The following is an 11,844-nucleotide window of genomic DNA, read 5'->3' as shown; positions in this document are numbered from 1 at the left end:
CGTTTTTTCTAGCTGAGACTCTCTGACAGAAACCCCATCTGTGTGCTGGGACGGGTCGGCAGCAGAGATCTCTTTCACTGAAATCCAAGCAAAAACTATCCCGTGCCCGGTCTGTCCCAGGTGTGACTTCTGCCCTTGGCCTCCAAGGTAATCCCATCCTGACAGACTGCTCCATGGACCGAAGAGGTGCAATGCCTACGCTCGCTCAACCAGGAGGCAAAATTCCTCTTAACTTTATAGAGTTTGGACTGAATAAGGACTGTGTGATTTTGGCCCACCAGTTTGGCAAGGAGTGCTCCAAAGAGACGTTATTGCTGAGTAACTTCCCATGTGCGTGGGTACTCAGGAGAAGGGGCAGAGGCTGCTGGAGAGTCACGCCGGGTATTTATTTCTCCAGGGAAGCAGGAGCTTGGACCCAAGCCTCGGTTCCCCTGTCAGCATGCTGTACTGGTGCTTCAGCTTCTCCCTAACATGCATCTTTTCCCCTATTTTGTCCTGCCTGTAGTTTCAAGCAACCTCCTTCACAAATTCTGCAGCATTTTCTGTGGAATTAAATATGATTGGGAGGGGGGATTAAGTTGTGAGAGGAATTAAAGAAACCTCCAGTGCAGCCTGTCAATGCGTCTTTTCAGGTGATAAGAAAGGAGAGTGATGATGCCCCGGTTGCTGCTGCTCCTTCTCCTGGTCAGCTTCGGCTCGCCTGCACCCAGGTTGCCGGTGCGTATCTCTTAGCCAGTGTCTGTACAACCTCTCAATGGTTTATCATTCCCAGTCACGTAGAGATAGGTGCTCCCCACAAAAGGGACGTGGGCCTGCAAGAGCAGAGCAAAAACCTGTCTGCCTGCAGCTAAAGGAAGGTCACTCTTGCTGTCTTGATAATATAGGGCTTTCATGGCATTGGAGGATGGGCAGCTCTCTGGATGGCTGGACTGACATTGCCAAGAATTAAAAACAACTACAAAAGCCCCTTAAAAATAAAAAGGTCATTTTATGGCCACTGAAGAAATACTCTGCTCCATTCCCTCAGGGAAAACTGCCTTCATTTATTCATTGCGATTTAAAAAGCAGGAAGGGGAAGAGGAGGTAGCATAGTCGGGGGCAATCTGTACTCTTCTGATGAGCAAATTACTCTTGGCCATCCCAGGGAGGTACAGAGCTGGGCAAGGAGATTTTGGCGAGCTCGGGGCTGTCTGCAGCAGGTCCCTGTGTGCCTCCAGCCTGGAAATCCTCTGTGGAGGAAAACCAACAGGCCTAGGAGAAGGAAGAGGCAGCTGGGAGACCACATTTCAGCATGCTTGTCGGTCTGCTGTCCTGGCAACTGCTTGTTTTGCTTCTGCCTAGAACTGGTCCTGACCTGGTATCACTCAAGCCACCTTGCTCAGAGCGAAAACAGCAACTGATTCTTATTGCACGGGTTTGCTTGGATGTCTTGGAAGAGATTGCGCTCTGTTTTATTATGTTTTTAATGGAGTAACACCAGCCACAGACTAGATTGTTGCTGAAAATGTTTATCCCAGTCAGTGTGGGCCAGATTCTGGTCTTGGTTATGGTAATGCAACTCTGAAGTTACTCCGCTGATCCTGGTAGGTTCACTGCTTTCCACTGATTTGCACCAAATATGAGCTCTTTTATATTCCAATTTTACAAGAAGATGTTTCTGGAACCTCACTGGTTTGGCCTGGCTGCAGTGCAAGAGCCGTTTTTTCCCCCTCTTACTACCCTGAGCTGTTTCATAGTCTGCAAACGCTCCCTTTGAGTTCATTAAATGGGAGTCAAGACGAATGATTTTTGTCCAAAGTAATTTTCTGCATATCTGATCATATTCTGGGATGCTCTGACCAGTGACAAGATAATTGTAGAAAAACCTTTTCCACTGGGTTCAACTGAACAGCCCATGCTGTGCACGGTTCGTGTATCTTGGAGAGAGACCACTATTGAATTGTCTTGAACCACAGAGGCAGTGTGACATGTTACGATCAAGAGGAGACAGATACTCCTTCTCTCTCTGCCTCTCTGTTCTCACCACTGACTGAAGCATGGGGGTTTTTTGTTTTATTTTCTCCACAGGAAAAAGATATCTGCCTCCTAGACAACAATAAATTAAGACAAAGGTTAAAACTGCTTCAAGACTTGCTTTACGTATATGATCTGCAACTGAAGGATATCCTGGAGAACACTTACCATAGAACAAAAAGTGAGCTGTTCTCAGGCAACAGGAGCGTGCAGCATGAGGTGCTTTTACCCACAACCAGTGGAAATTTGATAGTCTATGACCAAGGTAAGGTTTGCAGTAGCATATGTGGAAATTTCAGCTTTCCACAATGTTTATTTCTCCCTGCAGTGTCCCATGTGTCATATTTTATTTCTGCTAAAAGTTTTAGAATTTTTAAAGCGGATTGTATTTTAAAATGCAGTCAGATACATGGGAAGGAGAAGGGCAGACTGGCAGCCCTGGTACCAGCAGACGTTCCCTGGGGCCAGAGTCAGCTGGCCCACCTTTAGGCAGCTACTGCCCAGGAAAAACGCAGGCACCTGCAGCTGGGCTTCTCACCTGGGACTCTGGCGCAGAGAGGAACAGGCACCTCTCAGCTGTTTTCCATCAGACCTATTTTAGACACCTGCTTTAGGAAGAGATGGGTCTTGCTCTTGAAGAGCCCATTTTCCCTGAGTGACTTACGGGAGCCCAGAGTGCCTGGCTCAGCTGCAGGCACTGAAACCTGTTTGGAGGAGTCCAGCCTCCCTGTTCCTCGGCTCCTCCATCACTCCTGCGGCACAGTAGTAGGTGTGCGTACTCTGTTCCTTGGTGTCACTTTGAGAACACGGTCATACCTGGAATTGTGGCCTGTGGCCAAGATTTTCTCCTTCATGGGCACATTGAAAGTGTGAAGCACTGAGGTCCTGAAAGGCACTCTCCTGATACAGCCCTGGTAGAGCTGGTCACAGGAACTTAGCCTCTTATTTTAGAAATTTTGGGCCTTGATCCAATCTGAAGTACAGCTGAGGTTACCTTCCACATGGAAATTACCTTCCCTGCAAATGATCTTGCTGACAGAGCCAGTCCTGGTCTTATGTTGCTCCCGTGCTATAGCCCCAGCCTGAGCTGTAGCTGTCCCATATCTCACCAAAGATTTGGGAATGAGTCCCTCAGAGGGCATAGCTGTAAAGGCTCTCAAGCCTTGCTGCTCTTCATCAGGCCCAGCAGTTTGCAAACCAGCACTGCTGCTACCTTATTGAACCATTTGCTTTGGCTTTGCAGGGCCTGCAGAGCTATTACACAGGCTGGCCAAGTGTCCTTGTCCCATAGAGCCTCTCAGCGATGTCTTCGCTTGGCTGCACATACCCCTTTGCTTTCCTCCCGCCCATTTAACAAACCAATGCTGTTCTGCCTAGATTGCTCCGCGTTGTATAATCGGAAGAAGACCAAAAACGGCTACTACCGGATCAGGCCCAGAGCAGACCGAGAGCCTTTCCTGGCATACTGTGACATGTCTGACGGCGGGGGCTGGACTGTCATTCAGCGGCGGAGTAATGGCAAGGAGAATTTCAACAGGTGGGTATGCCATGGTTGCATCGACAGGGCTTGCAGTTAGGCCTCCAGCTCCCACCCCCTGTCCTGCTGCCTGGCAAAACCCAACGTTTGAGAAGCAGGGTATGCAAGACTATGCTTTAATGATGATAGCTCCGTGCATTAGGACAATGTGGGGGTACATATTGGTAGCAGGAGGCCATTTTCAAAATGGACCTATAACACCTTTTCCATGGCTTCTCTGCATTTGAGTAAGTGTGTACGTGTGCGCATATTTGTTTTATCATTATTGGAGACTGTTGAAGACTCCCAACTGGCAGGTATCTGCTGCCAGCACATAGACTGAGACCCATTGAACATATTACCAGTTCTCATATCAGGAATCATTTTCTGCACGGTGTAACATTTATTTCCTTATTCAGATAATTCAAAAAGATGCCAAACCACTGGTCCAGATTTTTCTTTAAGCAAAAATCCCAGAGAAGTGACTTTCACCTGGAAATCTCCAGGAGAGATGCTCTGGTAGCACAGTAAAGAAGAAACATTCCCATGCAGATTAATTCACTATCGCAGCACACATAATGTCAGGGCATGTCTAGTGTCTCCTACAGTGAGTGCAGTCCATTTGCAAAGCTACCTCAACTGGCTCTAAGCTGGCCAGTGGTAGCTATCTAGAGGGTAGATGATAGAGAGGTAGCTAGAGAGCGGTAGCTATCTAGCCATGGTAGGTCAGCTCTCAGCACAGGTGAATGAAAAACATCCTGAAGAGGAGCACTGACTAGTATGTAGGTCAGGCAGAATTAATATCCCTAATAACGACATGAGAAAGGGAATAAACACAAGGTTAGTAAAACTGGAAATGTTGATACACAGGAAGTATATGTGAATATCAAAGATAATACATAAACAACAGAGGAGATTTTAAGAGAATGAAATGATGAGAAGAAAGTAACAGCAGGAGATTTCTCTTAGAGAGATGAAACCAGAGAATGCTGATGAAAAATAAGTATGTATCTTTGAAGGACAAGTTGCCACATCCAAACAGTCATCCTGCAAAAAAGCAGAGGTGAGAGTGGTCAATGGATCAAAAATAGGTTTAAGTGGAACAGGAGCACAAATCAGACCCAGATATTTTCCTTTTAACTTCATCTGGAAGCTTTGTTTTGCAGCTTCTATTCAGTTTCTGATTCTTCACCATACGATGTCATACATCCAAGATTGTAGCGTATTTTAGACTGCAACATTAAGTTCCAGCCAGGAGTGCATTTGCATTATGACTTGCTGAAGAACAGTATCGGATGCTTTGCTGAAGACCAATATGACAGCTGCTGCTTTCCCTTTCCGTCTAACTGACAACCTCATTCTGCGAGCACTGCATCTGGCAGTTTGAAGGTTTGATCCCGATATATGTGTGTGCACGGGTTTAGCAGGCGAAGAAGTAAGCTGTGAGTTGTATTTACTTCTAAGGCAGAGTGACAAATCTCAGCTCAGCTTGCAATGAATCAGATACTTTTAGAAAACAACGTCTAGAGATACAGCTGAAGTTTTACTTGTTACCATAGCTAAGCCTCACAAATTGTCTAATTCCCTCACATGCTGAAATTGGTATTTGTATCTCACTGCAGGAAATGGGATGATTACAAACTGGGATTTGGGAAATTCCAGGGCAAGAATGATGAATACTGGCTGGGCAACGACCACATCTATGACCTGCTCGCTAGAGGTGCAAGTATTTTCCCTCCACAGATTTCTTTCCAATTCGCATGAGATATTTCATTTAACAGGACACCGCTTTGTGTTTAGGAGAGAGCTCATTAAAGATTGACCTGATGGACTGGCATGGGGAAAGACGTTATGCAGTCTATGAAAATTTCCAGCTTGCGAATGAGCAGGTAAGAAAAGGAGAGGGTTGCAATTCGCTTGTTTTATCTGTGAGGGTGGGGCATCTGCATGTGCAGCGTCAGACTTCAGTATCAGGGTTGTAATTACAGTTCTGCAAAACTTACCTGCTCTGGTTCCCTGGGATTCCTGGTTTGGCTGACTGACAAACAGCCCTGGGAGCAGGGACGTAAGCCTGGGACTTCTTCCTCACAACTGCTGAGTGCCCAAGCCACCGGGTGACAGGATCACGCGTGCTCTCTTGCTAACTCTGCTGCTGCACGGAGGGCAGCTCTCTGCCGCAGGGCACAGTGGTTCCCACGTGTGTTTGCCTCTGGCCTCCCATGAGGGAGGAGATAAGGGTTTGAACCTCTGCAAGAAAACTGAACCCTGTTCTCCTACTTCCTAGGAGAGTGTTTCAGGCTGTCACATAAAAGGCAACCACCAGAACAAACCCCCTCTGCTGTTTTAAGCATTGAACTCTAATCAAAGCTTTGAAAGAGCAGTTGTAAGTTCCTGTCTTGAAGGGACGTACCTGTAGCACTGCACTTAGTGGTGAAAGCCCAAGGACAGAAAATCCCTGTATTTTCATGTTTGCTTTCTAGCTTTAGACAGCGTCCTGCTCAATGCAGGTGCTGTTCTTTGCAGGCTTGCCTTTCTGAACACCACGCGTAAGTAGCCCGAATACCCAAGGACATGAGTTCCATTGCATGGACCAGTCCCAGTTCCAGCTCCATCACCGCTCCAGAAATGTACACATTACATTCAGTTTGCAATTAGAGTTTTCTTATAAAAGTTTGAACAGCTTCATTTTAATACCTTATTGCAATTTTTCATAAACAAAAGTGGAATATGAAAGCCCACACCACAAAAGTAATCATCCATCTCATATCAAATGTCTCTTAGATCTGTTAGCTGTGCACAATGGAACTATTCTTCTAAGTATTCCTACCAGGACAGGACCATTTAGCAAGAAATCAGATGGATTCTAGTTCTCAGAAGAGCAAAATTCCTAAGGAGTTATTCTAGCTGAACAACTGATCAGCTTATGAAGGCAACTGCTTGGCACAGTTGCCTGCCAAGTTGTTCTCAATGAGCTAGGAAGCGCCTTCCAGCTCGTTGTATAGTCTATCAAATGGTTATTGAAAGACAATAAAGCCTGAAGTCCTTTGCAGCAGCAGCAGTAATTAGCAATCCCTTCTGGAAGTTTAAATCCCATATTTATCTATACTAGGATCATTAAAGCATGGGGCCAAAAGTCACCCTTGACTTCAACAGTCATGCCTTTGACAGTGGATAAAATGGCCAGAGCAAATTTGATCTCAAAAATGGGAGGAAGAGCAGAAAGAGCTGATATTAAAGACATGTTTCACATATTCTTGCAGGACAATTACAGGTTATGGTTTGGCACCTATTCTGGTAATGCTGGCGACGCTCTGTCTGGTGGTAGCAATTTTGAAGATCAGTGGTCAGCCTCTCACAGAGGGATGCAGTTCACCACATCTGACAAGGATCACGATCGATTCCTGGCAGGCAACTGTGCATTAGAGAACAAGGGCGGTTGGTGGTTTAACAGGTATGGAAAACAGTTGATTCTTCCCGGATGCATGGGGTGTGGGTAGCTGTACAGCCAAGAGGACTTGCCTGCCTTACAGCAGCTGGAGGTTGCTGTGTGTCTTTGCCACCTCGCACAGCCAAATCTAAGACGTTCACACCTACAGATCCTCAAAGGAAAGCAATCTGCTTCTTTCATTATGGAGCAAAGCAGGCAAGTTGCATTCATTTTAAGAAACTGGGCCACAAGGGAGTTGCGTTCATTTTAAGCAAATGGGTCAGAATAAATGCATAGGGGGGAATAAAGGAAGGAAGGAAAAGAGCCCAATTAAAATTCCTTAAAGTGCTTTGGGTTATATCCCAGGAAAGAAAACAATTGTAGCCACTGCAAGGTGAAGTGTGTACAAAGGACATTTCGCTATTGTGGAGCGTGTCTAGGGGGTGAGCTACCCCTTAAGAGTCCTGATGGTACGTTTGCTAGTTGGGCATACCCTCCACATCAACAAGTAGGGACTCAGGTTCATCAGCCCTGGGAGCATGGACACATCGCGCTCAGTTTTTCTCTGCTTTAGTGCAGGATGAGCCTCTTCTTTCACCAGGCCCTCATCACATACAAATTTAAATCAGTGGACCTACAAAAATGTACATCAATAGTGGGATTTAGCTTGATTAAAAGACATCTGCATTTTTAGGTGTCAATACGTAGCTGCCTACACTTGAGCTAGAGCCTACCAAATGGCACTACACCCCTCTGTTTAGGCCACTGAATCATGTCCCTAGTTAATACACTTGAAGGAGTCAACAGGTTGAACTATCTGACTAGCGTAGGTGTCTACTTTAGGATGACCCAGATAATTCTCTGGGTTCCACTAAATGCATTAACCAGATCTCCATAGGCTATAGGCTATAGTAGGACTTTAGATATAACCAGTTCAGTACAGACAGATATATCTAGGTGTCTGAACCTGTCAGTGAATCCCGCCCTGGTATTTCTAAATGTATGTTGTGTGAAAATGGTACTTCACTGTAATGATGCAATGTCTTCCCATGTTAAACCTCATCTCCTTTTTTCCCTCTCCTACATCGTTACAAGGTGCCATGCCGTAAACCTCAATGGACAATACTACAGAACAGGAAGGTACAATGGATCCCATGACAATGGTGTGGTTTGGTCTACGTGGCATGGGATGTGGTACTCGCTAAAATACTCGGCCATGAAAATTAGGGCTCCGTTCTTTGTTGACAGCGAGAGTGGAGACGGTGAGCAGAGTCAGGGCAGCTGAAACCTGCTGCTTTGGAAAGAAAAAAAAGTACAGGCTGAAAAGAATTGTGTTAGTTAATAGCCAGCCCTCTGCTGCTGCCACTGATCAAACCTACACTGTGGTAATTGCAGTTGCACCTGTTTCTGCTAACTGAAGCTAATGTCGCGAGTTGTTTGAGCACAGCCAGCCAACAATTTAATGGAAAACATATGGATCTCAGTCATGGAATAACCACAGTTTTCTTTTTCAGCAATTTTCAGGACTTCATTGGAGAGCGTTTATGAAAAGCTCTCTGGACCTTGAATGATCAAGCATGTTCTTTTAGCTATCTGTACTCTTCAAGGACTAAATCTTTCTCATCTTGATTTTAACCATCAGTGCTTCAGTTATGAGAACATAATAGAAACAAGAAGGTGATGGGGAATTGGACTTCATTAGGCGTGCCTTCGTTAGTGCTTTGTTCTGGATCAGAATGTTTTTAAGCAACTCTCCCTATGGTCCCCAATTGCCACACTTCAGTGGCAGAATGCTCCTGGAGTCTGTGAAACCGAACCAGTGGATGGATGTTCTCCAATTGCTAATGTGCATCCAGACTAAGGCTACTTCAAAGTAAACCCCACAACACGGACACTGTGGACACTGGGTTTCCAGTGCCAACAGCTTCCTGCCGCAGATCCACTTCTATAGCACACCGCGACCCATTAATGCAGACAAAGACAATGCTGCTGGCCAGACTTAAGCCCCAGATTAAAATTAGGCAGTTTTTACTAAATTTAAGATGAGCACAGATATTCTTAGGAGTTCATAAAATGCAGTGATGATTCATTTGTACGTTCTCGTGTAATCTACCAGATGACTTTGAGTTAGTGAAGAGGAATCAGAAAGTGGAAAGCGATTGAACCGTAAGGCACGCTGCTTTCATTGTCTCATCGGAGCGAAACGAAAGAGCAACACAAATGACTGAAGGAAACGGAATACTGAAAATTTATTTTCCACAAGTTGTTAATAACAACAGTTAAAAACGAACAGTAATATCAGCTTGATGCAAATCATTTAAATACCATGTTGTAGAATGAGCTTTTTTTTTTTCTGAATTACAATAATTTTTTAAACTGGTAGTTCTTTTCCATTTATTTGCTTTTAGATCCATACATATTGTAATTTGTATTATATATCCATAAAGTGTGAAATAAAACCATCTGAGTAGGACTTAACACTTTGTATCTGGTTTTCAACAGTAGGAACTTGAACAGAAATATGACGAAAATCTTGAGAAAGCGCGTAATATGAGAATTTCATTCTTTTGGTGTTGGCTCTGGTGCTTTTCCACCTGCTGTCCTGGGTAGTTTAGAGGGTCTGCAAGGTAAGTTTAACTTCCATGGCTCAAGCTGTCCTGGAGACAATGCAAAGGCAGGTGAACGTTCACTGTAACACTTGTTTTGGTTCCCCTGCTTTGTCAAGAGGTAAACCCTGTTCTCACTTCTTCCTGGACATCCCAGTGATTGCAAACATGAACAACGGCGAGCAATGGGCCACCACTCCAGGGAGCTGTGCTCCTAAAACCTGTGCCCTGGCAAGACTGCACCGCTGCCCTCTTCCCAAGCGTTGGCACGTACCCTCATGGAACGAAACTTGCACCTACATCTCTGAAATGAGGTTGCCCTTCTGAGGAAAGGAGTGTGAACAACCAGCACTTGCTATTTCCTTTCTGATCACTACTTTTTTATTTTACAATGGTAAAATCCCAGTGCAAGGTTGTAACTGCATGTTGGGAACATAAAGAATCACTGTGCATACGTCTTAACTATGTGGCTACTGATGCACTGCTGAGGACAGTAAGGACGATTTTCATCCAGGCAGAGAAATGTGAGTGAAATAAGGTCTTGTTAATGCCTTCTGGCAGATGATGCTCAACCCCATTCTTCAGTAGAGGGCTAGGGAAGCAGGGTAAAGATTACAGACTGGTGATACTCAACTCTGCATGCTCGAAATCAACTGCAGCACCAAACGGACAACACTAGTGGTTTGACAGTTCACTGAGCAGCCAATAACCCATCAGATAATGGAGTATCAAGCTGGAAATAAAGTCAAGAGGGCTTAGTCAGACAACTGCTACCCAGTCCAGTTCCCCAGTAAGCGAGCAGTGAGCAATGTGAAAGTCCAGAGTACAGAGCCTGTTTCGCCAATATGGAGAGCCAGGCATTATAGCTGGACTGCCTTCAGCCAGCCTCAGTGTGTTACCGTGCCTTTTTCTCTCTCTTTTTCTCTGAGAGAGAAAAAGGGGCCAAGATCTGACAAACTGGGAGGGAAGGGGTCTGTCCTGCTGTACCCAAGCCCACCTAATGCATTACAGAGCTGTTCTGAAGGCAGCCCAACATTGAGACAAGGCTGCAGGCAGTAGCACCCGGCTTAGAGCAAGGCTCCCCCTCCTCTGCCCTCCTGCGGCGCAGAGAACCCCCCTGGAGATGCAGGGGTCACAGGGCTTTCTGCAGGACCCTGCAACTCCCACAACACACCCCAGGAAGTGTTTCAGAATCCTCTTTATCTTAATAAACAAGCTAAAATGCCACTAGCAGAGTACTACTTTGATCTGAGGGCTACCTCAAGCCAAGCTCAAATCACTCCCACTGAAGGTTAGGGGAATGCTTGCTGAATGCTGCTGTGCTGTACATTTGATCTCCCGTTTCTCCAGGGTCTCCCGTGTTGAGAGGCTCACCAAAGATACTGTAGCACTGTAGCTCCAACGCTGACAGATCACTGCTTCAGGGCGAATGTGCTTCACACGGCAGAGTTTACCTTAGTACAGCGGTGGCAAGTAACCTGAGCAGCAATTGCTTCAGAGGTCTGATTTCCAGCTCATTTAAGTCAATTTAAGGACTCGTTACATTTGAGTAGCTTTGAATCTCTCTTCAAGCATGGACATGTTCTCAAATGGTTTAAACAGCATTTCAAGCTGACAGCTTATGGGAATGCGTAGCTGGTACGAACATCGCGCTGGGCCGAAGGGCTGAATGCTGACAACGCGGCGCGCTGGCGCAGCTCCTGGGAAAGAGGGAGCTCGCATCACCCTGCCAGTCGGATCCGGCAAAACAGCTGCAAAACGTTACCCATCAAAAAGGCGGTTCAAACGGCAGGGTTTGTCTCTGGTGGCCAAATGCTGAGCGTCTGGCTCCTCCCAGGCTGTCACAGCAAGCCCTCCCGCTGTGCGCCTGTCAAGTTACCTGTGCATGCTTTGGACACTTCAGTGGGGTGCCATCAGTAACTGGGTAATGCACAGTGATGCTGCTCTCCCTTTAAAATTGTTGTTGGTTTGAAGAAAAAAAAAAGTGCGGGATTGGGAAATCTATCTTTCCACTCAGAAAGCCAGTTTTGACGAAGATAGCAGCCTACTGCCAGAGAACTAAGCACATGCTAATTTTTCCTTCACACCCACAAGGCGGGTTAAAGGGCATGTAGGGTTGCGCTCCTTATGGCAGAGTTGTTTTAAACTGACAGTCCTCTGCCTGAACCTACCTTCTCTCACTCCATCCTCCATGGGCATCTCCTCTTTTCTTGTTGTTGCCCAATAGCACTCCCCTGGTCTTTGCAAACTCCCTGAAGAGACGGTTATCCTAACAAATGGCA

At 45.8% G+C, this 11,844-nt stretch overlaps 1 protein-coding gene across 1 annotated transcript; it reads left to right on the top strand.

Moving 5' to 3' along the window:
* Positions 1-651: 651 nt before the first annotated feature.
* LOC104079753 (fibrinogen-like protein 1) lies at positions 652-8,241 on the top strand. The gene is made up of 7 exons (XM_009581892.1): positions 652-717; positions 2,068-2,278; positions 3,391-3,550; positions 5,152-5,249; positions 5,330-5,418; positions 6,790-6,980; positions 8,052-8,241. The coding sequence occupies exons 1-7, from the start codon at positions 652-654 to the stop codon at positions 8,239-8,241; spliced, it is 1,005 nt and encodes a 334-aa protein (XP_009580187.1).
* The last annotated feature ends 3,603 nt before the right edge of the window (positions 8,242-11,844 follow it).

Source organism: Fulmarus glacialis, unplaced genomic scaffold, assembly GCF_000690835.1.
Source record: "Fulmarus glacialis isolate BGI_N327 unplaced genomic scaffold, ASM69083v1 scaffold6387, whole genome shotgun sequence".
In the NCBI taxonomy this organism is placed as follows: Eukaryota; Metazoa; Chordata; class Aves; order Procellariiformes; family Procellariidae; genus Fulmarus; species Fulmarus glacialis.
The sequence above is the reverse complement of the archived record's forward strand: the minus strand, read 5'-3'. Positions and strand labels throughout refer to the sequence as shown.